The sequence below is a fragment of the Hemicordylus capensis genome, chromosome 2 (assembly GCF_027244095.1).
Source record: "Hemicordylus capensis ecotype Gifberg chromosome 2, rHemCap1.1.pri, whole genome shotgun sequence".
Lineage (NCBI taxonomy): Eukaryota > Metazoa > Chordata > Lepidosauria > Squamata > Cordylidae > Hemicordylus > Hemicordylus capensis.
The window spans coordinates 425029054-425055235 of NC_069658.1; the positions used below are offsets into that span (position 1 = coordinate 425029054).

At 43.6% G+C, this 26182-nt stretch overlaps 1 protein-coding gene across 2 annotated transcripts; it reads left to right on the forward strand.

The window, feature by feature from the left end:
* Positions 1-1635: 1635 nt before the first annotated feature.
* On the forward strand, positions 1636-25917 carry GLS2 (glutaminase 2). 2 transcript variants are annotated; one of them, XM_053299490.1, is made up of 18 exons: positions 1636-1995; positions 5690-5789; positions 9042-9163; positions 9614-9743; positions 10968-11047; positions 11795-11958; positions 13041-13099; positions 14771-14803; positions 15245-15303; positions 15542-15608; positions 15778-15828; positions 16332-16508; positions 19188-19319; positions 20688-20780; positions 21683-21744; positions 21962-22038; positions 23710-23773; positions 25073-25917. In XM_053299490.1, the coding sequence occupies exons 1-18, from the start codon at positions 1808-1810 to the stop codon at positions 25227-25229; spliced, it is 1815 nt and encodes a 604-aa protein (XP_053155465.1). In that variant the 5' UTR covers positions 1636-1807; the 3' UTR covers positions 25230-25917. The 2 variants fall into 2 exon arrangements, with proteins under 2 accessions (XP_053155465.1, XP_053155466.1); XM_053299491.1 differs by lacking the exon at positions 5690-5789 and having other exon boundaries at positions 1870-1995; positions 25073-25915.
* The last annotated feature ends 265 nt before the right edge of the window (positions 25918-26182 follow it).

A 26182-nucleotide genomic window follows, 5' to 3' on the forward strand; every position in this document is an offset into this window, starting at 1 on the left:
ACAGGGACCTGGAGAGGCATGTCTATTTGAGTTGAGAAGGGTAATTTAATATTGTGGCTATTTGCCAAGTTTATTCTGCATGAACAGCAACTGAAATGCATTAAACCAAAAATGATTGGTTGCTTATAGTGGTCTTTTATTTCTGTCTCTGCCTTGTAAGTCCCCTGTGTGCTCCAACCAGTGCTGAGGAGTAGTTGCTAGATTTTATATTTTCCAAAAATGGAGGAATAAGCAATATTATTTCTGTATCCCTGTACATGCACACGCTCACTTTTAAAGAAAATGTAATGATGGTTTTATCTGTTTTTAATTGTCATTTACCACCCTGGGATCTGAGAAAGAAGCACAGTACAGAAATGTAAATACACAGATGAATTTTGTAATTGGTGGCATGTGGTGCACATCCAGCCATTTCACAGGCTATTGAGAGTCATTTTCAGTGGCTGATTGTGAGACAAGTATGTTTTCCTAGCATATATTTATCTCAAAGAACAAACACATCACTGGCTTTAAAAACAGGACAGGCTAGTGTAGAGTAATGCTATTTTAAGCATACAGCTGATGCAGTAGAGCTTTTAGCAATATGTAATTGGGTAGTAGGGGAGCTTTTGGGCATGGTGCTTGGTGTGAAGGTGCATCACAAGCATGTCTTGATTTTCATCTGTGAACTGTTGGAGAATATGCTTCAGACCATTGTGCATGGATCTTTATTTAATTTCACTAAATTCATACTTCAAGTTACATGTTGGTCTCCCCTGTGCATTAAGTCTATAGCATGTGCAACATATAGCGTATGCAACATAAAAATGCAACATATATACAATTATATCTTCCCCCAGCCCAGCCTCTTTTCTGTTCCAAAATAAATGGATTTGAAATTCTAGGAAATTGTTTGTAACATATGGAGGGAAATGAACAGCAATTCAGCTGTGTCCCAGTGGAAAGAAGATTGCTTTGTGTTTCTCTAGCATTCCCAGGTAACAAGGTTCATGCAGGGGAAGGAATTGAAAACCAAGACTCCATGTAAGAAACAATTGACCACCTGATGAAGAATGTGCTGCAATGCAACATAGATAAGAATATGCATCCTTGAATTAGTACAACATGCTCCAACTATCAATGATGTCTTAAAGATCAGGAGCCTGGAAATTCGTAGATTTTATAGATTAGGCTACTCTTATTCATAGCTAAAATAACAGATAATGCTTGATTTGCTAAATATCTGTATGAAAAAAAGCACAGCAGCATTGGCACAAGAAAGAAAACTTGCACACCTATAACTGCCCTCTTTTAAACAAGAGGAGAATGATTAAGCAGTAAATAAAGAATCACTTTAAAGTAAGTGTGTCATTTCACCCCACTGTGTTTCTGAACAGAATTGGGATTCTAATCCATGGCAGTGATTATGAATGCGAAAGAATTTAGCCATGCTTATTCCGTTTTGATTCAACTCGAGACAAAGGGGTGTGTCATGAATATACAACTCTAAACGCCTTTAAATATTTGTTTGCATCTCCTTATGACTCACCTGGAGGAACAACCCGTAGGAGAGCACACAAAGACCCTCCCTTCCTCCCTCGTTGATTTGCATCTTTTTTGTCGTCTTCTGATTGGTTAGAGTCACTGCCCATCACCTTTCCCACTTCTTGTCACTTCTCCTGCCTGCATTTGTAAACGGATACTCGGATGCTTCGCTCTTAAAGGGCCGAGGGAAGCCACCCACTCCCTCTCCAGCTACTACAGTCCACTGCTAGCATCAGATGATTTTAAGTTCTCCGGGCTTAGAAGGAGGCTCAACACTACAACTATGCGCTCCATCAGGGTTGTACCAGGAGTCCTGCAGCCTCGTGAGATTCAGCACCAGTGGAGAAAAGGAGCCGGACGTCACCATTTGGAGATGCCACTTTCCATGTGCTTTAGCCGAGCCAGATACTCGGCTCAAGGCAGGGAGGCACTCATGAATGGCCGTCACCAACAGCTGCAGCTTACAGACCAGTAAGGGATGCATGAACCATATGTCAAATAGCTGTGGTGTAATGATGATGTGCATAAGTGATGTCGATGTGGGAATCTGGGGGTTCTGCCCAGCCAGGAATTGCGTACATCATTTTAAGCTCCTCCACTCACCCAAAATTCTTGCCTTCCCTACAGAGCAGCCAGCAACCCTTTGTTTGTGCTAGTGAACTTTCCCACACATATGACCCAGCACTTGTCCCAGGTTGCGCACAAATATCTCGATTCACATCTGTGCACAAATTCTGCCACCTGCTTTTATTTCTCTTCATAGCCAGCTTGCAGAACTTGCCACTCTGAAGAGAGTTTCCAGTCAAAGGAGGCGTGGTGAAAATAAAACCTGTATAACATAGAGGCATGTGATACACAATCCAATGTGTGCCTCCCCAGAAGTCAGTCCTACTGTTCAATGAGGCTTTCTTTGTACATGTGTTTAGGTTTGCAGCAGTATCCTGATCACTGTTGTATGAGTTATGAGTATGACGCACTTACCAGTAGGTCTACAACCTATGCTTCCACACTCAAAGATCTATCCATCCAAAGAAAAAAAGACACCAAGATTTAAGACTTTCAAGTGTATGGCTAGTTAATGTTTGTCTTTCTTTCTATCCCTGTTTGTAGAGTTGGTGATTTTCCTCCCAGCATGAAACATCTTTAAGATGCTAAGTGTCTCTACTCATATCAGTCAGAAGGCATGTTCTGATGCCACTCCCAGTAGACAAGCTGGCTGCCATAGAAACATCCTTGTTCTATCAGAATTGCATTCTACTCAGAAGGAAGCATGAAAATAAATAAATTGTCCTGCTTCTGTGCTAGTTTAAGAGCTAGAAATTTATATTTCAGATACTATGGAAATAAATTTATTCTGAGCAGAGAGTCCTTAGAAAGAGAGTCCTTTCTTAAACCCATGTTTAATTGTGCAAGGAATGTGAAGTGACTATTAAGTTGTGGGGAGCAGGGGCTTAACTATCATAGGGCAAGGGGAGAAAGTTGTCTGGGGGTCCACTGCCTTGGGGAGCCCCCCCAGAGGCAAGTCACATGACTGACTCCCGCAGCTGTGCACCCACCTGGGCTTCCTTCACTTGCATTCATCCTCCGAAACTGATGTGAGTGTTAAGACTTGGAGCTACCAGAAAAGCTTGTCTTTCTCTAGTACCATGAAATGACTTGCATTGTCCACAATTTACAAAACCTTTTTAAAAATAATTTAGGATGATGTACTATTGTGGCACATAGTATCTATCTATCTATCTAAATTTTACTATGCTTTTTGTTACCACTATTCAGCCTCATTTAAGATTTCTTTACTTCATGAGCTGAGCTTGTCTCATCTTGTCTCTGGGCCCACTCCAACCTTGCTATGCCCCTGGTGGGGAGTAGAAATCTATTCCCCTGTCTATTCCCCTTTTCCCAACACACAAACAGCAAGTTGCTATGGCTACAGTGCTTCTTCCCTCCTCCAGGCATTACTTCAACTGAAATTTGAAGATCCATTTGGAATGTAAATACATGAATGTGATGAAGAGCATGTATTGGTTAGTATTATATTGGCATGTATTGGAGCCTAGCTGGACTAGGACCAGGGAGACCCGAGTTCAAATTCCCATTCAGCCATGAGACTTGCTGGGTGACTCTGGCCAGTCACTTCTCTCTCAGCCTAACCTACTTCACAGGGTTGTTGTGAGGAGAAACCTAAGTATGTAATACACTGCTCTGGGCTTCTTGGAGGAAGAGCGGGATATAAAATGTAGATAATAGTGTCGGTAGCATCACTGTTAGCTAATGACGCCCACCTTTTTCTCCCAATTCTGGTTCCATTTTGAAAAAATCTTTAAAACTTTATTTGGGGAAAAATATTTTTCTAGAATCTGAGTGCTTTTGATTATGCCACTGTATGAGGAAGTTTCCCGTAGCATTTTCAGTGTCTTTAAAATATAAAATATCTGGCTATTAACATTGCCATGCCTATAGATTTTAAGACTGAGCAGAATTCTGTTTGAGCTGAATTCTAAAGTAAACTAAGGAGGATATTTTCAAATGGCACAAGATGAATTTATCATAGATAGAATGGAAAATTCTAAACAAATTCCTAAGGGTTCTGTCTGTCTGGGCTGAATATAATTGAATAGATATATCTTCTTGAAAAATAACCACTCTTTGAATTATGATATGTGCTAAAAAAAATGCTATGATATTTTGTTAAGACCGATCTTTTGTTGAACAGAAGTTTGTATTAGAATGGGAAAAGGATCAAAACTGTAAGATAATAATTAGTATTTGGAAGTATCTTCATGAAAACCTGTTTTACTTACCTAGTGAATTAGTTAAGAGGAACATAGGGTGCACTGTTGATAAAATTTACTAATGTAGGCAAAGGAGGGAAATTAGAAATTGCTTATATGGGTAACTGGAATATATATTTTAATTCTTTGAACATTAATGGCCAAAATATAGCCAGAGACCTATACATAGAATAACTCTCTTTCTACTAGCCAGTTTATAAGGAATTGGAGATTGACCTGTTTTGTGGCTCCCCCTGTCCATATGGAAGGGTTATTTATTTATTTATTTATTTATTTATTTATTTATTTATTCGATTTCTATACCACCCTTCCAAAAATTGCTCAGGGTAGTTTACACAGAGAAATAAACAAATAAGATGGAACCCTGTCCCCAAAGGGCTCACAATCTAAGAAGAAACATAAGATAGACACCAGCAACAGTCACTGGAGGTACCCAGTTTTAAAAGAGAAAGAAATTCCCTTAGAGCATCTTGTAATATCTAAAGATAGGTTTGATTGTTTATTTCCTGGTTGTTTTATGTTGTTCATGTATTGTCTATTTGTTTTTTAAGATTTAGTTTTTACTTTTTGTGTTTTAACGTGAGTTTGCATTATAAGCCACCTTGGGTATCTGGTAGAAAGACAGAAAAATATGAATCTAAACTGCTAAGCCTAGCTAATGCGTAGCCAGCCAGCTTCAATATATCCACATATTTCAACTTTAGAAATTTAATATTGGTAAATCAAGATATGGAAGTATTGCTGAAGTGTATGGAAGGGACAGATCCCTTTGGGGATTAAGAGCCAAAGAATGAAGAAAGGGCATACAGTATTACACTACTCAGGGCATGCCTAAATCTATGTTTTGGACCTATGAAACCACAGTCCCAGAACAAAGGCAGTAAAGAGCAGAATCTAGAACTTTGCAGGCAAAAGGAGTTGAAGCCAACATCTTTAGGTTTCACTCTGACTTTGGGTATGAGAGGAGCATAGCAGATACTTGGATTTTGGGGTTCTTTTCCAAATTGGAGCAACAGAAGGGGTGTCTGATGGCTTATGGCAGAGAGGAGCTAGAAGGAGAGCCTTCAAGTCCTGCCCACAACCCGATTTGCATCTCAAGTATTTCCAGTTATAAGGCACATTTGTGATATTGTGGCATTTGACAAGTCTTGGTGTCCGAGAGTTGAAAAATGAGAGGAGATGGGACTTTGAAATGGAAGCAGAAAACAAAATAAGTATGTGATGATGACCCACGCCTATCAAAGGAACATGTTCTCTGGTCCTTTCTGGAGCTAGGACTTTTGCCTTTCTTGATCATGCTTCCTCCTTCCAGGCATTTACAATCAAGTGTAAAAGGTCAGCTGTCCTCTGTAGTGACTTTCATCTCTCTCCAGGGATCTGTCAGAGAATGGGATGCTGCCGCGTCTTGGTGACCTTCTGTTCTACACAGTAGCTGAGGGACAGGAATGTGTCTCCATTCACAAATTCACCAGTGTAAGATGCTCCACTCCTAAAAGTCCCTGAGGGGTGGGTGAATAAGTAGGGTAGATTTCTTGGATCACAGAATTCATGATTGTTTAGTTGGAACTAGGGCTGGCACCAGCTTGCAAAGTGCTCTTTCCTAGATCTCTACCCTCCATTGACCACTGGGTCCCTACACACCCCAAGCATACTGGGTAGGCAGCAGTGGGTGGACAGAGAGGTAGGTGGCAGATCCTCTTCCTCCCACCAGTGAATGGATTTTCTCTAAAACATAGGAACATAAGAACAGCCCTGCTGGATCAGGCCCAAGGCCCATCTAGTCCAGCATCCTGTTTCACACAGTGGCCCACCAGATGCCGCTGGAAGCCACAGACAGGAGTTGAGGGCATGCCCTCTCTCCTGCCATTACTCCCCTGCAACTGGTACTCAGAGCCATCCTGCCTTTGAGGCTGGAGGTGGCCCACAGCCCTCCGACTAGTAGCCATTGATAGACCTCTCCTCCATGAAGTCATCCATAAGAACATAAAAGACTTTGACATCATTGCAGGGGTCTTTGAGAGAAAACCCACTGGCCAGTTGGAAGGACAGGAGGAGGAGCTGCTACCATATTTACAAGATGAGATTCCCCCCAGTTCTTTGCTGTTAAATATATGAATGCAACAAATATTTATATACCACTTTTCAATAAATGTTTCCCAAAGCGGTTTACATAGAAATAAATAAAATGGCTCCCTGTCCCCAAAGGGCTCACAATCTAAAAACTAAACATTAGATAGACACCAGCAACAGCCACTGGAGGGATGCTGTGCTGGGGATGGATAGGGCCAGTTCAGTCACCACTGCAAAGGTGCCTCTTTGCTCAGTTAGCAGGGGTCAAATATAGGGGGGTCCTCTTGAATTTGGAATTCTCTTTCTTTTGGGTAAATGCAGGTATAGCCTGTATTTAACCTCTGTCTTTTAAGGCATCATCTCAAATTCAGAGTTGCCTTCTATTCAGGTAAATATGATACATATCTTGACTTGCACAACTCCTCTTTCAAGTTTCCCCCACACACCCAGGACATGATAAATGGCAGCAAAGCTGGCTTTGCCACATTAAAACTGAAGATATAATCTTAAAGAAATTTGTCTCTGGTGCATCACCAAGTGCACATGCATATAGGTTGCCACCCACAATAGTAATGCTGCCACCTGTGGCTGACAAATCTAAATTTCTGTTCAAGTCAGCCATTTCGGTTCTACAAGATGCTGTGAGGTTGATTGCTAGGCAACCACAAGACACACTTTCAAACCAAGTCAAGAGTGCTTGGCCGGAGATAGTGTGACTTGGCTACAGCTGTCTGAGCACAAAATACACACATATACCAGTGTCAGTTATGAAGGGCATGTCTGTTTTTCAAATGCAATTTTTGCCTTTAGCATCCCCACCCCATCCCGAGACAATGAGCTTCTCTTTGTGCTCTACAGTGAAAAGCCTTATTTGAAACACAAGAAGTGCACCCTTAATTACTGGTATGTTATGTACCTGGGGGGGTTGGTGCCTGAATACAACAATAGCCTGTAAGATGTCATCCTTGCTTATAATCACTTCATACCGTTTTAAACATGTAACTGCCCACACTGGTGGCAAATATATGGGTACAAGAGTGCTCCCTCTGCAGTCCTGGCAGTGTCAACCAGTTCTCAGTTAGCATCTCACTGAAAAGGAGGATTTGTAGTGGTGAGGTGGAAACTGCCACAGTCGTGTGGGGAGCCTGCTCCTCACAAACTGTTTAACAGTAGCTGTGGCCACTAGTACAGGCAACTGTGTATGTAAAATGGCCCTAGTCCATGTTTATGAGGGAAGCAGTCTACACATTAAGTTACCATGAATGTTGCTGTTTAGATCAGTATATTTTTGAATAATATGTATGGAAATGATGTGATCTTTTCACCCTTCGAAGGAGGGAATACCTCGAAGGGCACCCACGTGTTTACAGTCAGTCTAGATCTTAATGGAGATCCTTATCTCTCTCAAGGCATTTCTAGACAATGTTCTTTTCTCAGGAAGCAGCATTTCTCCCTCTTAGGGCATATGCACACCATAGATGAACTACTTTAATCATTCCCCTCTCCTCAAGGAATTTTAAGCACTGTAGTTCTGCAATTGGGCAAGGGATATCTTACAGAATGTTCAGCACTCTCACCAAACTGCAATTCCCAGGATTCTTTGGGGGAAGTCATGCTAGTTAAAGTGGTATACAACCAATATAGATTTATAGATATATCTGTAGTGATGTCCTGTAGGACAGCAAGTGATTTCTGATGTCCCACATAATGGATAAGAGGGGCTATCCTTACTACATGGTGAATGGGCGAGGTAAGCCATTCTTCCCATGCTGCCCAAGACATGTGCTAGAGCTGAAGGGGGAAAAAACAGAAAACCTAATTCCTGATGGTAGGGGCACTCAAAATGGTGCCAGCCTGGTGGAGGAGGAACTTTGCAGCATTATTTGCTGTCATGTGGGTCCTCATGCACTGACATGAGCATGACAACTGTTCCCAGAGCAAAACATGGCAATAACTGCAGCTTCTAGAACAAGCATCTTGTAGAATCCAGAGGAAATAGTTGTGATATGCAAGGACAAGGCAGTGGAGTGGAATCAGGAATATGAATAGTTTAGATATTATGTACAGAGAGGCAAGTGCAGGCTGCTTTTCAGTGCTCTTGCTGCTGGCTGTTAGCCTCACCCCTCTACTCCAGGACAAGTAACTAAAGCCTCATTCAAAAGCTGGCCTGGATCAAGGAATGGATTAACCTAAAACACCCCACATTTGTGGATATATCTATATCACAGCTTTATACCACTTTTAACTGTCATAGTTAAGAATCCTGGAACTTGTAGCTTGCTATGGGTGTTAAGAATTCTTTGTGAGTGATCCCTACTGCCCCTCCTCCCTCACAAAATGACAATTCCCTAGTGTTTCTGCGGAGAGGGAATGACTCGAACCAATTTGTGTGTGGTACAGGCATGGCCACAATTTCCCAGCAATTGCATTTTTTTTAAATGGTTTTAGTGCTGGGAAACAGTTATTCCCTTACAATGGAAATGCTTGCTGAGACATTATGATCTGTGTAGATTCGTAGTGGCTGACTGCATAATCCCTCTGAGTGGAAAAACAAACAGTGTCTGGAAGTCCTTCATACATTAATGCACCCAACCTTACCCGGCTATAGCTGCCACAACCTCTTTGCCATGTGTTCATGTCATCTTCTCAATTCAGGCCTTGCAGGGTACTGGCCTTTGGACCTCAGATCCACGCCTTCGTGACTGCATGAGTCTGATGTGGAAGGCAGCGCAGGAGCCCAGCACCGGAGGAATGCTGGACCGAGACCTTTTCCGGAGGTATGAACCGCAGTCAGGTGTGTTGGGGTAGAATGACAGTACCATGGCTGCTATTGTTCAACTGGAATAGTAAACCTAATGTTTGGCTGATATGTTTGAATAAAGCACCTCAAAAATAGCCCATGCATGCCAAGGTCCCCCCGCATTGGGGCTGTGGTGGGGGTGAAGCATTTAAGCTCTCCCCTCCCTTCAGTCCCAGCCTGGATCAGGTCTCCCACGCACATGCACTATTTTACACAGAATAAATACATATACGACATAGCACATGCTTAAAGTAATGTCTAGTTTGGCCCCTAGTCAGACCTGCTGACTTCCAGGATAAAGGAGGATTGTAGGTGGACAATGTGTAAATAGACCTTTCCATTCCCTCTTCCTCTTATGTCCAGTTATCCATACACACTTGTGTTACTCTCCCACACCCATGTTTCCAACTATCCGTTCCACCCTCAGGTGTGTGAGCAGCAATATTGTCCTGCTAACCCAGGCCTTTCGGAAGAAATTTGTCATCCCTGACTTCCAGGCGTTCACGACTCACATGGACCAAATCTTTGAGAGCACCAAAGGACTTGTGGATGGCAAGGTAGAAAGAACTAGCAGTGTACAGAAGAGACAAAATAAAAAACAAGTCATTCCTTTCTCTCACCTTCAAGACATGTTCTATGATTAAAACACACACACATCAGTGTCTATCATACTCAGAATGATGTGGGAGGAGGCCCTGTAATTAGGTAGACTGAAGCAGCTGTCTCAGGTGATAGATTCCAGGCATTCCATGGTATTCCAGATACCATGAAAGAATGTCAGATCTAGCAATAGCAATAGCAATAGCACTTACATTTATATACCGCTCTATAGCCGGAGCTCTCTAAGCGGTTTACAATGATTTTAGCATATTGCCTCCCAACATTCTGGGTACTCAGAATCTAGGGCTTGTTCACATGACCAAACTGGGGGTGGAGCTGGAGGGAAGACAGGATCCTACCTTCCTGCTCCCAAAGCCTGTTCATGGCTCTGCCACTCACACACCCACACAAACGGCATGAACTATCTCTTAGCCAAGATTGAAAGGTGGGGCGGGGGTCAGGGGGAGAACTGAGTTGGGTCCAGAATCCCACAATGCACTGCATGAGCAGCAGAGAGGCAGCCTTCAGTACAGAAACAGTGCTCATCTCCCTGGAGTCACAATCTTCAGAACTTTATGGTAAGCATGGCCGCTGGCCACCTGGAAGAAGTTTACAAGAGACAGTGAAACAGACAACCCAAGGAAGAGGTAGGACAGGCTCTGTTTTCCTCCGACCTCACTTTTAGCCAGGATAGCTGCTATCCAGGCTCAGAGCTGCGGGGTTGAGAGGACTCCCAATGCCACATATATGACCAGAGATTCCTGGGTGAACCCTCTTCTACTTGGGAATCTCTGGTCATGAGAACAACCTTAGTGTCTGTCTGGTGCTTGCTTGCTCCCATAGGTTCAACACAGAGCTGTTAATTAACAGGTATTACAAAAACACAGCTATTGAAGCAACAGATATGACAAACACAGCTCTGTGAATGAACTGATACTACAGTAATTCTGTAATACTCACTCCACACAAGAAAACTGATCAAATAAGTTTCCTACTGGAACTTACTGCAGGAAGAAAAAGCGAGTGCAACATAATATGGACATTCTAGGGATATTCAGTCAAGGGAAGTGCTGCCCTCAGTCAGGTGGGCAGATTGTTGAGCACAAGGGTGGAGAATAATTGCTTCCCTGTGCATGCTCCCATTGCTAACTTTGGGACTGACTTTTCTTTCCCTGTTATAGGTGGCGAACTACATCCCACAGCTGGCAAAGTGCAACCCAGACATCTGGGGTGTATCACTTTGCACAGTAGATGGACAACGGTGAGTGGAAGTGGGGCTGAAAATTAAGGGACAGGAAACAGAGAAAGTTGCACCTCCACTACAGAACTTTGCTGGGTGCATAATGATAACACCTTTTCTAGAAAGACTAGCATATACTTGGACCATAGGATAAGGGTCCTTGTAGCCTTGTGCAGTCCTACCAAATGTGAATCAAGGAGTAAACAGAATTTTGACCTCTAGAGAGAGAGAGAGTGAGTGTGTGTGTGTGTGTGTGTGTGTGTGTGTGTGTGTGTGTGTGTGTGTGTGTGTTGGTGGGTTGGTTGATTAAGTGCCGTCAAGTAGGTGTCAACTGTTAGCGACCACATAGATAGATTCCCTCCAGGATGATCTGTCTTCAGCTTAGCCTTTAAAGTCAACTGTTAGGGACAGGTCATGTGTTAGGGACAGCTTATCTGCACTTAAGGCTGCAATCCTATGCATACTTCTTTGGGAGTAGGACCCGCTGAACGTGGAGTAGATAGAGAGCTCGTGCATCAGGTTATGGCAGGAGTCTTTAGTCCTGCTCTGCTGCCTATATCTCCAGTACTGAGCTTCAGATCGGAGGCAAAGTCACACAAGGTAAGGGGGGCTTCATATGTCTTGTACAGTGTGCACTACAGAGGCGTTGTCTCCTTTATCGGACCTGGGTTGTGGTTTGCCAAGGAGGTTGGCCACCCTGCCATAGGGCTTTATCATGAGTGTGATGGAGTCTCCTCTCTTTCATGCTCTCTCCTCATCTCTCCCCAGGCATTCCATGGGCCACACCAAGACCCCCTTCTGTCTGCAGTCTTGTGTCAAGCCCCTGAAATACGCTGTTGCTGTCAGTGAGCTGGGTACAGAACGGGTGCATAAGTATGTGGGCAAAGAACCCAGCGGCCTGCGTTATGACAAACTCTCTCTGAATGAGGAAGGTGAGAGGGACTCCAGATAACCAAGAATGGACAAGTGGTAGAGAGGAATCCACTCTTGGGTTGGGCTTGCCAAAAGCAGAAGAAAGTTCAAATTCCCACTTGCCCAACTCATGGAGTTTCCCTTGGGCATGTCACTATCTCTTGCAGGGTTCCTTTGCATATTACATTTTTTTGGTGTACAACTAAAACTAATGATGTGAATGAGACCATTACATCTTTGGAAACATGTGGATCATACAGATACACTCAGTTCAAGAGCCAGGCTGCAACTCCCTATCAAGAGTACACTGGGTGGCAAACCCAGTTATGCATGTGGAATGGCCCGTTGCGTCTCTCAAAGTGGTTGTGAGAGTAATGGCAATTAAAAGATATTGTCAAGCACTTTGTATAGCAAAAATGCTAGAGAAATGATTATATTTCTTCTCAATCAGGGATGACCATCATTCTCTGAATAAGCTATTCTCTCATTTTTCTCATGAATATCACTATGAAATGAAGGGAAGGATGGCCTTTGTTTCAAGGCTGACATGTCACCTTGGTTAATGGTATTCTAGTGGCCATCTCTCTCTCTGTCATGGTTTTTGTCTCCCCAATCCTTTTGACCTTAAACCAGACTTTGCAAACTGTGCAAGGTAAGTCTGTGGAGACAGTAATAATTGCTAGGTGAGGTAAGAATTCCTTACCAATCCATTTTACTCTCAATTTTAAGGTCATGAAGGTATCTGCAGCCTGGAATCCCTTGCCCATTTACCTTATGATTATAATTAATTTTGTCTTGGCAAGTTCACACATAACTAGCAATTACTGCTTGGTGACATGAACATATAAAAGAGTTTGCATCACTCATCACAGAAATGATGGGGTCGGAGTTCCACAATGAGATTAAAAGACTTCATAATCTGAAGCCAAACTGAAAAATCAGAGACAATGATCCAGGGAGATTCTCCATGAGGGCGACTGATGCTAGCAATCTGTAGATGTGTATACACTCTGTGATATCCTTGGGAGGGCCATAAGCTTTGTCTAGACCTGGAAAGGCAACGTTTGAGTGGTCCTGCCTTAATTGATGTTTTCCAATCCAGGGATTCCCCACAATCCTATGGTGAATGCAGGGGCCATCATCATCAGCTCTCTCATCAAGGTAAGGCACCCAACACTTCTCCTTCCATAGGTGGACTTAAGCTGCTCTGCACTTGATAGCACAGAAGGAAGGAAGCTCATAGTCATACTCCCCACTCTGGGGAGGATGGGAATTTATTGTCATTGTTAGCCTCCTGTTGCTAACATAATATCATTCTTATCAGATCATTCTTGTTCTGATCAAGTCCAAGTTTCACAGACTTTGAACCAAAGTCAAGGACCCCTTTCACATCCAGATGTGAATGGTCTCTTACATCAGATCCATATTTAGGACTAAATTCAAAACACTTCTCATCCATCTCCAAATCCCTCATGTATCCAAGCTTTACACCATCCTTAATCCTTTGGCTGTTATGCTAGGTCTAAGTCCATGGTGGCAGTGGGGCTGCCCCTCCTAAGACTGGCTGAGTGGGGGGTGGCAACGGGGGCTAGAGCCCCTCCAAAGATTAGCTGTGGGGCTGAGACCCCCTCCCCAGGGATGATCAGGTAAGTGAGCACATGTTATCTTTTAAAGAAATAGCCATGCTGGCCTCAGCAACTACCAAGTAAATTGTGTTGTCTGCAGATTAAAGGGATCCATTTTATGTATTTATTATTTATCTGTGTAAACCACCCTGAGCCATTTTTGGAAGGGCAGTATAGAAATTGAATTCATCATCATCATCATCATCATCATCATCATCATCAAAGCACAGTGGGTCCTGACACACAGCCACAAAAGCAAATCAAAATATAAATCTTAGAGTGGGTAAAATGCTACTTGAAATTTGAATAATAGCTTTCTACAAAATACCTTATTGTGTTGCATCCTTCCTTTCCCGCTTTGAAGCGAAGAATTCAGATTTGCGATATCATAAAAAGAGTATTACACAATTGAATTCCCTAATTTTAGAAGTGCTCTATAATGTTTACTTGATCAGTTACTCGTTCTTAGATTACTTTCCCCTTTTCTTCAACTATATGTACAATTATGATACACTAATTTTAGCAATATTTAATGTGATAGATATTTTTATTTGCTCATTAAATAAAGCAGATATAAACATGCACCTGTAAAGTACACAACAGCTGCCATACCCTTACTGCCTTCAGCCTCCCCTTCCTCTCAGGGCTGTCTGGATCCAGTTTATGGGAGGGATATGCACAAACAGGTTCGTGCACTCTCTGGAGGTGGAGGGGGCTTTAAGGGGTGGGGGAGGTGCTCTTACCTGCCCCGCCACTTTCCCCCCGCCGGCGCTCTCCCCAAAAATCATTGCCATGGGGCTGCAGCATACCTCCCTGCAGCCCCAATGTGCATCCTACTGGAAGTGGCCGATGCGCTTGTGCACGGCATGCACATCGGCCACTTCCGGTAGGATGCATACCGGGGCTGCGGGCAGGTATGCTGCAGCCCAACAGCAACAGTTTGTGGGGAGAGCACCGGTGGGGGAAAGCAGTGGGGCAGCTAAGAGCACCCTCCTCCACCTACAAACCAGCTCTAATGCTGGGCTTCCGAACTGGTTCGGCACTCCAAAAAGGGAGCGCTGAACTGGTTCACGCACATCCCTAGTTTAAGGCTCTTTATGTCCATTAGAGACGAAATCTGGGGTGTCCTGCCCCTGACTGATCTGTGCTGAAGTCTACCAAAGGCACACAAGAATACAACTCGGTTCTCTTTGTTTCTTTCTTTCAGATGGGCCGCAAGAAAGCTGAGAAGTTTGACTACGTGAGTTTGGCCTTTGCTTCTCAACTGTCAAGACTCCCTTTTGCGGTTTCTCAAAGTCCAGGGGGTAGGCCTAGCCTGGGGAAAATTACTCACTGACAGCAATAGTCTATTAAGTTCTGTCTCCTTTGCAATATGGTCCTGACTTCTGATCCAGTCTCTGCTTCCAGAATCCCAGAATCCCTTAGGAGTTGGTGTGTAATTGCTCAGAAGGGTGAGAAGCTTTCAGGGCACAGGATTTACCTTCAAGTGTTACCTATCTCCAGCTAAATTGTAGAGTGGCAGCAATATTTCTGGAAGACCCAATTAGGGTTTGAGCTAGCTGTGTGATCCAAGCAGAACAATCTCTCTAATATGATAACACACTAAAGATTTCTGCTCCAGGAAACATCCCAATTTACCTGCTGATACTTCGTGAAGACACTGCTCTTGTTTCTGTTCTAGGTGTTGGATTATTTGAAAAAGATGGCAGGACATGAGTATGTGGGATTCAGCAATACCACGTAAGTCCAGTAGATTGTTCTGTAGATTAACATTCAACATTGCTTTCATAAGAGGTGCAACGAATGCTTGTTTTGTTTGTGATGTGCTTGGTTTTGAACTTGTGAATGTGATTAATATTGCATGTAAGATGGGAAATAGGGCTATTTTTCAGCTGAATTGTACTCTAGAGGTGTGGCATTTAATGCAGACATGACACCTGGAGCCTGAAGAGCCAAAAGGTTGTATGTCTCTTTATAGGTTCCAGTCAGAAAAGGAAACAGGAGACCGGAATTATGCCATTGGGTACTATCTCAAAGACAAAAAGGTAACAAGGAAAAGGGAAGGGAGGGGTGTTTTTGGAACAGTGCTCCAGAAAACAAGATAAAGACCATCTTGGGTTGCTTGGTAAGATGTCTCAAGTTGGGATCAAAGGTATTGTTCCATTCTTTCCAGTGTCTGACATGGCATTGTTCTCTGTCTTTCCTGCATCTCAGTGTTTTCCTCAAGGTGTGGACATGATGGCAGCCCTTGACTTGTACTTCCAGGTGAGGTGCTTTTTGGAGCCCATCCTTGAAGATCTGTTTTAAAAGCATATTTGTTATCGATCAAGAATTCCAGCTCAGATTTCAGTGGGAGGAGACAACTAATAAAAACAACAACTTTTGCACAAATTCAAGATTACACTGCAAACAAGCAATGTGCTTTAAGATTATTTGTTGTAGTGCTTTTTTTGCTTAAAAAATAACCAGTTATATCGTTAATAATAATAATAATTATTATTATTATTATTATTATTATTTTATTATTAATAGTATTATTAATATTATTATATTTCTAGTCTTGAGAAACAATCTCTTGTGTTTTTGAGAAATAATGCTCTTGAGAAATAATTACATGTGATTTGAAATGCAGAGCAAGTAACTCCCTACAGGAGTCCAGGAACCCACTTCTGGGTCTTAGTCATAGCTCTGAATCCTGGTTCTTGGGCTGTTCTTTATTACAATATGGTAGTAACCTTATTTCCTTTGTTTCTTATCATAACCCACAGCTGTGTTCTGTGGAAGTGACTTGTGAGTCTGGCAGTGTCATGGCAGCCACATTGGCTAATGGTGGCATCTGCCCTATCACAGGCGAGTGTGTGCTGAGTGATGAAGCTGTCCGCAACACCCTTAGCCTCATGCACTCGTGTGGCATGTACGACTTCTCAGGACAGTTTGCCTTTCATGTAAGTTTGTGTTGTTCTCTGGCTGGGTTGTATGTATGAGCTAGCAGTGTGCTACACTGCTGGGAGAAGAGTTGTGTTCTTCTCCCAGAAGAACAAGAAGTGTAGCGGATTAAAGCCTTTGTCTCAGAATAGCTCACGTGAGGGGGGAAAGTGCTGAATCATCCCTGGTGAGCTGCCTGGCTAGGCTTCCCCTAAAAGTAATCTATATTTCCGGTAGAATTAAAATGCTGCCGCTGCCACCACCCCTCTTATCAACAGAGCTTGAACCTCCCTGGGCTTGGGGTGGAATCTTTATTTTGTTATTGGATTTAAAAGAAAAAGAAAAAACCCTTCCACATGTAAGATTATATGGGATGAGAAAAACTGATTGCTGAGCACTTGAGGACGCTTTTGCACCAGATAAATCCCCTCTCCGCTTTTTCCTGAGGTAAAAACCAACTCTGAGAGGCTTGTAAAAGGAAAAGAACAAAAACCAGTTTTATTCTGTTACTACAGACTGCTTCCATCTGAGGTTTCTAGCTTTCTTAGATACACTCAAAAATACTTAGTAGGCTACAAAAATAGGTTGCCTTAGGCACTCGTAAATGTTTATAAAGTCTTTTGCAACACCCTAGGTAGGGTGGGTGTAGGCTAGTGCTTCTTATTTTAATTAAGTTACTGTTAAACAATAATAGAGCAGTAATAGAATATGCAAAAGCACACACATACAAAGATGTATAAGCTCCTAATGCACAGTCTGACTAAACAAACTGTTCCCTATGCTGAATTCCCTTTCCCTTGAACTCACCCAATTCCTGGTGAACATCAAGCTTCCTATAATCCTTTCTTTCAAGGATCTACAGAGTTATTCAATGAGATAAACCTCCATGCTGGCTTAGACCATGAGGGAGCAAAACTCCACTGCCCCTCACTAAGCCTTTCCGCTTGCACTTCTCTCCAACAAAGACCACCCTTCTTGTTCCCAGAATTCCCAGCAACTGTTCTCTAGATCCCACCCACCTGGTGTACTGATTGGCTGCTCTGGAGTTCACCAGCCTGTCAGTTGAGACAAGGGTTCTCTCCCTCCCTGTTAACTCTTTAGAGGGAGGGGAGGCTGATCACTACAAGCAGGGGTCACTCTCTCATAGGAGGATTGTTGGAACCCTTAGATGAACAGGATCCCCATTACTTTATGGAAAAACAAAGAGGAGCCAGGGGACATGAAAGGTATTCACACAACCAGGTCGGGGGAAGGTTGTTCCAAACCTATCTTTCCACCCCACCAGACATCAGTGAAAACGTTGCTGGGAGTGTGGAGCATGCTCCCGGACAATCTGCACTGCACTGATTGGCACAGATCTCTGGAGGTCAGGGTGGTGTGTCCCAGCCTCCAGGAATCCCACAATGCACCACACACCAAGCGTGGTGCATGTCCTGTCAGACATGCGCTCTAGGCACCTGTCTCTCTGTCTCCTCAAGCTGCATGCAGCCCAAGGAGTTTCACAATCCCAGGTTAAGGGGCTAGGTTAAGGGAGCAATTGCTCCCTTTAACCTTGGCTAAGAGCCAGGCTTAAAAGTAAGGTTTGGCTGGGCAGCAGTGCCGAGATCCGTGTGGATCCCAGCGCTCCACATGAGCAGCCTGCCCTAGCCTGGGCTAGTCAGCTCGTGAGAACAGCCTCATTTAGCATATCTACATGTAGGAAACAGAAGGCTGAGACATACATACTGGCAAGCTTAAGCACGTTTCAATTTAACCTTATGCCTTGGACAGGGCTGTATGTGCTCTGCACACCGACGCATAGCCAACTTGCATGATTTCTACCACACTATGGGTTGATTGTGCACAGATCTTCAAGCAAGTCAGAATATCAAGATGGCAGACCAATGTGTGTGATTATATAACTGTGGACTGGAATGATGCATGATTGTATTGGGTACTTGTGGCCAGAGGAAGACTTTTGGACCCTGCAACTTGCAGAAACCTGAGATGCAACAGGCAGACCCCAGGCCTCTTATGATGTAGCATAGCATGTTGGAGAGCACACCTCTTGACTTGCACTTCACAGCTGTCAATGCAAGTCAGTTATCTGAGGATTATGCCCTGGCATCCTCTGTGACATCACAAGGGATCCTCCTACCCAAGTGCACTTCTCAGATTTGCACATTGCATCCTCTACCCTAAACCATTTCTTTCTGAAAAACATACTTTGAGTCATTTTCCTCAACCACCTCTTAACTGGCCAGAACTTAATGGGAAGTGAAGAGAGCTCAAAGCTTGTCACCACTAAATGCATGCAGCCACAATACATTGTTTTGAGTATTTGCACAGATGGGCCAGTGCTGTGGCTGCTCCTGTACAATGCCATTCTGGCTGTCCAAGAAACAATACATCTTAAGCCCCTTTTTCCTGCTGTATCAGAGTGACAACTGCTGAAGGCAAGAGTACAGCTCCATTGATCCGGTTGTTTTTCTTTTGCATATAGGAGAATTTAACATAATGTCTGCAAAGAGTTCCCGAATTACCATTTTAATATGGTACCATACTACAAACTAGGCTTCCACCATATCCCCTGCTAGGAACATCATTTTTATCTTTTTCTTTTCTTTTAACATCAAGCCGGAGGAAGAGTTCTGTGATGCTCAAAAGTTAGCTCACTGCACATTCCATCGAATTCCCTCCCTCTGCTTCCACATCTCCAGGTTGGACTACCTGCCAAATCTGCAGTCTCTGGGGCCATCCTCCTGATAGTGCCCAACGTCATGGGAGTGATGTGTCTATCACCTCCTCTGGATAAAGGTGGAAACAGCACACGAGGGATTGGATTTTGCCAGGTAGGTTTCCTAGATCAATAGATTCATCAAATGGTAGAGATCGCCAAAGCCATTGACGGGGTCAGTGAAAGTAAATGAACAGAAGACTGGAGGTGGTGACACACTCTCACCTCAATTTCCTGTGAATAAAATAATAAAAGTGAGTGAAGTAAAAATGGTAAAACACAGACAAGAGTCTTTCCCAGCCCTAGCTGGAGATACTAAGGATTGAACCTGGGCTCTTCTGCATGCACATGGTCTTATCCCCATGCCTAGTGAGTCTGGATCCAAAGTATTACACCTGAAACCTTAAAAAAATTTTTTTTAGTTTGACCCTGGCACAAGAGAAGGAGCAGAATTTGCAGAGAATAATGAGTCCTTAAGATCTCATGGCTTCAGAATCCTAGTAGCTGAACTGAACTGAGTCTGTTATGTTAAGTTAGTCCCTGAGACAGCAAAGAGACCAGGCAAATGAGAGAGCAACAATGCCATTTGCTGATGGCATTTGCCTCTGGCTCATGGGAAACACAGCAGGCACAGTGAATATACTGATCACAGGTTTTTTTCAGGATAGCTTGACAGCTGAGTGTTAACCTCCATTATAATAATTAATCCTACTCCTTCTTGTCTTGTGATCTGCAGGCTCTATATGTCAAGTACATATAAGGCTGTATGTATATTCCTATACATTTTGATGCTTGTACTTGCAGAATATATAGGTATATACATACAGCCTTATACGTACAAGATCACAAGACAACAAGGAATAGGATTAATTATTATAATGGAGGTTTACACTTAAGCTGTCAAGCTATCCTGAAAAAAAACCTGTGACTAGTATATTCACTGTGCTGCTGCTGATTCTTATCAGCCTCTTAATCAGTTACCCTCCTGAGAATCTCAGCTTTAATGAAGATATAAAGCAAAATATTGAGGCCATTATGGCTGTAAACATTTCCATGCACTTTGCAGACAATGTCTCGGGAGTTCTCAGCTGATGAGAATGGGATGGATGTGGTTTTCCAAAGGATAGGTCTTCATGCTTCAGTGTCCTCTACAGCAATTTGCCAACATATGACTAGCAAACACAGAATAAATTATGCAAAGGAGGAAAGTGATACAAATTTGAATAATCCATATCGATTGCAGAAATCAACTCTTCTGGTGCAGAATTTTTATTTTATTTTGTTTTGTAAAGTATACAAAGTCCTAAGAATAAAAGGACTGTGGTGTTTAATCTTCAGGAAGTATTTATTTATATGCCAGTTTCCAAGTGAAAATGTATCTAAGCAATTTACATTATAGTGTCATATATTGTGTCTGCCCTTATCTATCCCCTTTCCCCCATTTCCCACTCACCCCTCTGCTTCTTGACTCCAATTTATCCAGGAACTGGTCTCACTCTTCAACTTCCACAACTATGACAACTTGCTGCACTGTACCCGCAAGATGGATCCGCGCCGTGAAGGAGATGAAGTTAGAGTAAGAAAGCAAAGAGTTGCTCAGACTGAAAGGCACTGATAGATTTGAAGGTAGAGGGCCAGAGGAGAAACTCTGGGGAGCAAACCCTGCAGATCAGGTTGGAAGGAGTAGATGGACAGCTGGGAAGACTGTCCAGGGCTGCAGGTCCTGATAGCAGGGGATTGGCAGAAATATGCTTATGTGTAGGGCTTGGGCTGAAAAAAAAGATATGATGTCTTGGGATTGAGAAGCACTGGCAGACCAAAAGTACATGGACAGCACAGGGTTGGGGTTGTGTCAACATCAGTACTGTGATTGGTATTATCAGGTGTAATGAGTAAACAGTAATGAGAGCCAGCGTGGTGTAGTGGTTAGAGTGCTGGACTAGGACTGGGAGGAGCTGAGTTCAAATCCCCATTCAGCCATGATACTTGTTGAGTGACTCTGGGCCAGTCACTTCTCTCTCAGCCTAACCTACTTCACAGGGTTGTTGTGAGGAGAAACTCAAGTATGTAGTACACCGCTCTGGGCTCCTTGGAGGAAGAGCGGGATATAAATGTAAAAAAAATAATAATAACAGGGGCACTCTATACTGGAGGACCCTAGGGCAGGTCAAGAACACTTGACTCTGGATTCTGCATTGAACATAATGCATATAAAATTGATACTTTAAACAAACTTTTTTTGGTGTGGGTGTTGTATTCCAAACCCAGTAATGGATGATGGTTGCATGTTTGTTGCAATGTTGGATGACTGTTGCAATGTTGGATGACTGTTGCATTAGTAGGTTGTAAATACCTCCATGACTGTGAAGACTTGAAACCAAATAACGTGTTGAATACCCTGTGAGTTAATCCTAGAATATGAACAGCCCTGGCTCTAGGAAAGGTTACACTGGCACAGCATTATTCCTTATCTTTCAGAACAAGACGGTTGTGAACCTGCTGTTTGCTGCCTATAGTGGTGATGTCTCTGCCCTCAGGAGGTAGGAGCCTGCTAGTGCTGGGGAGAAACTAGCTGAGGTGACAGTCCTCTGACTCAGGGATTCTCAACATTAGGTCCCCAAATGTTATTGGACTTCAACTCCCATAATGCCCAGCCCCAGTGTCATTTGGTTTGGGATTATGGGAGTTGACTGATCTGAATGTCACTGAACTCATCCTGCACCACATTTGACTCCCTTCTCCTTGCTTACCCTCCAGATTTGCTTTGTCGGCCATGAACATGGAACAGAAGGACTATGACTCCCGCACAGCTCTACATGTAGCTGCTGCTGAAGGTAGCCTGCCTGAGGACACACACGAGTCAAGATTCACTATTCCATACACTTGGTCTAGGGCCACCTGTAGACTTGCATGACCCTCATGCACATCGGACTTTAACCCTGTTCAGAAGTTGTTAGGCAAACTGGGAAACTTGTGTACTCGCATACAGCATCCCCAAGAATGCACTTGAAAGCCAAGCCCCTGTGGTGACATGTATGTGAACTGCCCCCCACCACACCAGTTGCTCTCCATGCTTACAGCATTTGCAGAGATGAAGGTGGTACAGTTGGAGAAAGTCTCTCTGTGATGCAGAATATTGGGGGACTCCAGTGCTCTGAACATGGGGAAGACCTCTACACAAGTACAGGATTGATCTCTGCTGAGAAATGTAAGAATGGATAGCCCAGGTGGGGGTGGCGAGGTGGGGTTTCACATATGTCATGGTGAGGGTGGAGCTTTCAGGCATGTTCTTGGGGACACTGTACATGTGTACAACATCCCCAGTTTGAAGAACACCCAAATAGGTCACTTATGCGACAACTATTGTGCCATGCATTGTCATGGATGCAGAGGGGCATTGAAGGGAGGCTTTTGCATGATGTTGAGGAAACATGATAAAGCATGAATCTAATTCAAGGAGACCAAAGTTACTTCATTTCTGTTTAAATAAAACAGAATGTTTAAAAGCACGATATGGCTTTGGGGACAGAGGGGCATCAGGAGAATTAAAGGCCTCCAAGGGCTTTTGAGTGCAGGGTAGAGGGTTTGGGCATAAAGACAGTTAAAAGCATTCACCAGGAGGGGGAGATATCCACCATGCAAACAGTAAGATGCTGTGGGTTGGGACAGAAGGGGCCTCCCTCAGAGCTGGGAATGGAAGATTCTGAACCTTCAGAGACATTTGTCTCTGAACCTTCAGAGACAAATGCAATACTTCCTTTATAAAGAAGAAGCAGAGTCTCTCTTCCCGCACACATCTCCCAACAGACACATTGCCTGGGCCCAAAGACATTTGATTCCTAAGGTTCTGAAGCAGGCCTAAGAAATGTAATGCTTGTCTTTGCTCAGTTCTGACTGGGAACATTCCCAGACAATACAGCACAAGGGATTTCCTTTGAGCACCTGGCTGTACTGCAGGTTTAAATCAGGTTAATATGAGTGTCACTGTCATGGTTCCCAAACAAGGAACTCTGGGAACTCAAAGCAAGGAACCTATAACAGAGAAACACTCTCACAAAACTATAGTTATTCAGGCATTGAGCTTCTTTTTTAGGTGGGTGGAGGGAAACATGACGTTTACATTGGTTTTAGCATATTTTTAAGTTTCCAGTATAGAGATGTGCCACAACACCTTTCTTCTGCAACACGCTCCCCCAGCTGCAGGATTCCTGTGTTCCACTAATTCTTGTGTTCCAGATGGCAGCCAATAAATTGTAGCTGAAGAATGTGGGTTTCCTTGTTGAACCCTTACTCCTTTTCTGTTCCTCAAACAATGCTTCACTGCTGTGATCAGCTATTTGCTTTGTAAACACCTTTCTGCAGTGCATCTCATCTCTGCCTAAGGAACTCTGTGGCTTAGATTAAATAGGTTGATTTGTAGAGGACAGAGTGGGTAGATGGGCCTGTCTTTGGGAAGAATGTAACATTTCCTTTTGAACCCTTTTAATTCTGTGATTCTCCCCTAGGACACCTAGAAGTTGTGAAGTTCCTGGTAGAGGCCTGTAGAGTTAACCCTTTTGTCAAAGACAGGTGAGGAGTGGTAGACTGCAAAAAGGAAAGGTCTCCTGCTTGTCCCTAACCTTGGCCAAAGTGAAAAGACATGATCACAAACATAGTTTTTTTGCTCAAGTCACTCCTGCGCAACCAAGGCTGCTAGCCATTTTTATTAGCTTTTTTCCTATCTGCCTGGGACTGCAAAAAATAAGATGGTTGACTAGTATACTATGTCAATTGGGCCACCTTCATCCACAGCCCTTTGAGAGTGTCAACAAGCATGTGAATAAAGGTGATCCAGTTGACATAGTATACTCGGACTTTCAAAAAGCTTTTGACAAAATTCCCCACCAAAGACTCTTAAGAAAACTTAGCAGTCATGGGATAAGGGGACAGGTTCATGTGTGGATTGGTAACCGGTTGAAGGACAGGAATCAGAGGGTAAGTATAAATGGACAGTTCTCAGAATGGAAGTAAGAAAGAATACCAGTTGCAGGGGAGCAACAGCAGGAGAGAGGACATGCCCATCTCTTGCCTGTGAGTTTCTCAGAGGCATCTGGTGGGCCACTGTGTGAAACAGGATGCTGGACTATATAGGCCTTGGGCCTGTTGCAGCTGGGCTGTTCTTGCATTCTTAAATAATTTGACAGATCACAATATGTGGATGATGGACTGCATTTAGCTTGGTAAGTCACTAGTTGTGCAGAGCTGCTGTAGGTTATTATGTACAATTTGTATCAACTCCATCAGCAAGACATACACACTCTAGCTAAAGTCTTGGCTTATAACTCAGCCTCTTTTCTCTAGATACGGGTGTGTATGTGTGTGTAACCTAAGCTTGCCGCAGTGTTAATCCATGGCCTGGAGAAAGGAAGGCTCCTAAGCAGTATCTGTTCCTTTCCTCTGGGGCTCAGGGACTGCCACAGCTAAAGATAAAATGCCAGATAGCCTTGTCATGTGGTTTGTCCTGATAAACTTTACTTTAGGAAGAGAAAGTGGGTTAGTTTTGGTTGAAGCTAAGGTCTGAAAGATCCCACTGAGAAAGATTTGTCAAGAGATATTTTGGTGAGGTCAGATTGTCTGGTGGGAATGGAAAAGGGAGTTATCATCCGCTGTAGTGCTTCACTTACTGAAATAACCTAGTGCTGGTTGTTCTGTAGGCCCCTCCTCTGCTTGAAGCATAGTGATCTGGATTGTTAACCATTGCAAGTACTTGGAACTGGAGATGCTGCCCTATTTTAATAGCAAAGTTGGTTGTTTGAGGCTGATGGGGGTGGTGGGAGGTGATTCTGTCATCTTCATGGTCCACCACTTCATATCTTTCCCTCTCTGCAGGTGGGGAAACATTGCCTTGGATGATGCTATCCAGTTTAACCACCTGGAGGTGGTGAAATTGCTCAAAGATTATCAAGACACCTACGTACTGGGAGCCAGACAGGCTGAGGAAGCTGCTGAGGATCTTTCCAAGGAGAACTTAGAAAGTATGGTGTGAGCATGGCACAAAAAGCCAATTGGCTGCTATACTAGCTGTAGTTTCACAGATTTGACTAGAATCTCTTGCTCTCATTTCTGAAAGGAGACAGGCATAACAATACTTACTGATTGTTAGGACTTGAACAAAGGGAGAAAGAAAGGGCAAAAGCAAGTCTCTTTTCAAGACTACTCTTTCCCTTTTGAGAAGTTTGTGGCCATATTCTCTAAGATCTCCTTTGCATGGGCCTCCCTCTAGGAAGTTCCATATACAAGTTCAGTACATCATTGACAGAAACTGAGCAAGTAACACAGAGAGAAGCCAGTGGGGCAACTCAGTTTTCAGAGCTACTATTTCAGATTGCCTGCAGGCTTAAGCAGGTGTTGATATACAGGCACATCATTTATGGCCCAAGCAAGAAAATGGAGATCCATGTTTTTAGCCATGAGGAAAGTCCTGAGACAATCTCTGTGGGCCTCAGTTTTCTATAATCTGTAAAGCAAAAATGGAAAGCTTTGTCCTAGTTTTCCAGGTAAGCCTGAATATAGTAAACAATGAATATAGTAAACAATGTGATACAGTTGCATAATATGGTAATGCAGATAGACAAAATTACAGAACAGGGATGTGCATGGAACTGCCGGGGGCCAGTTCAAAGGTGGAGGGGGATAACTTTAAGGGCAGGGGAAGGTGCACTTACCCACCCTGCTGTTTCCCCGCCGGTGCTCACTGGAGAACTGGTCCAGCAGGGCAGCAGCATACCTCCCTACTATCCCGTTCGCTCCTTGGATTGGAAGTGACAGGAAGTAGTGCGTGCACATGCACTGCTTCCTGTCACTTCCGGTCTGAGTGGACGGAATGGCAGGGAGGTACGCTGCCACCCCGCCGGACCAGTTTTCCAGTGAGCGCCAGTGGGGGGAAGCAGCGGGGAGAGGGGTAAGTGCACCCTCCCCCACCCTTAAAGTTATCTCCCC

Excerpts from the sequence above, each read along its gene's own strand:
- GLS2 (XM_053299490.1), top strand. The coding sequence starts at position 1,808 with ATGCGCTCCATCAGGGTTGTACCAGGAGTCCTGCAGCCTCGTGAGATT. Across the intron at positions 15,609-15,777 it reads ACTATCTCAAAGACAAAAAG|TGTTTTCCTCAAGGTGTGGA; the intron begins GTAACAAGGAAA and ends CCTGCATCTCAG. Across the intron at positions 20,781-21,682 it reads GTGAAGGAGATGAAGTTAGA|AACAAGACGGTTGTGAACCT; the intron begins GTAAGAAAGCAA and ends CTTATCTTTCAG.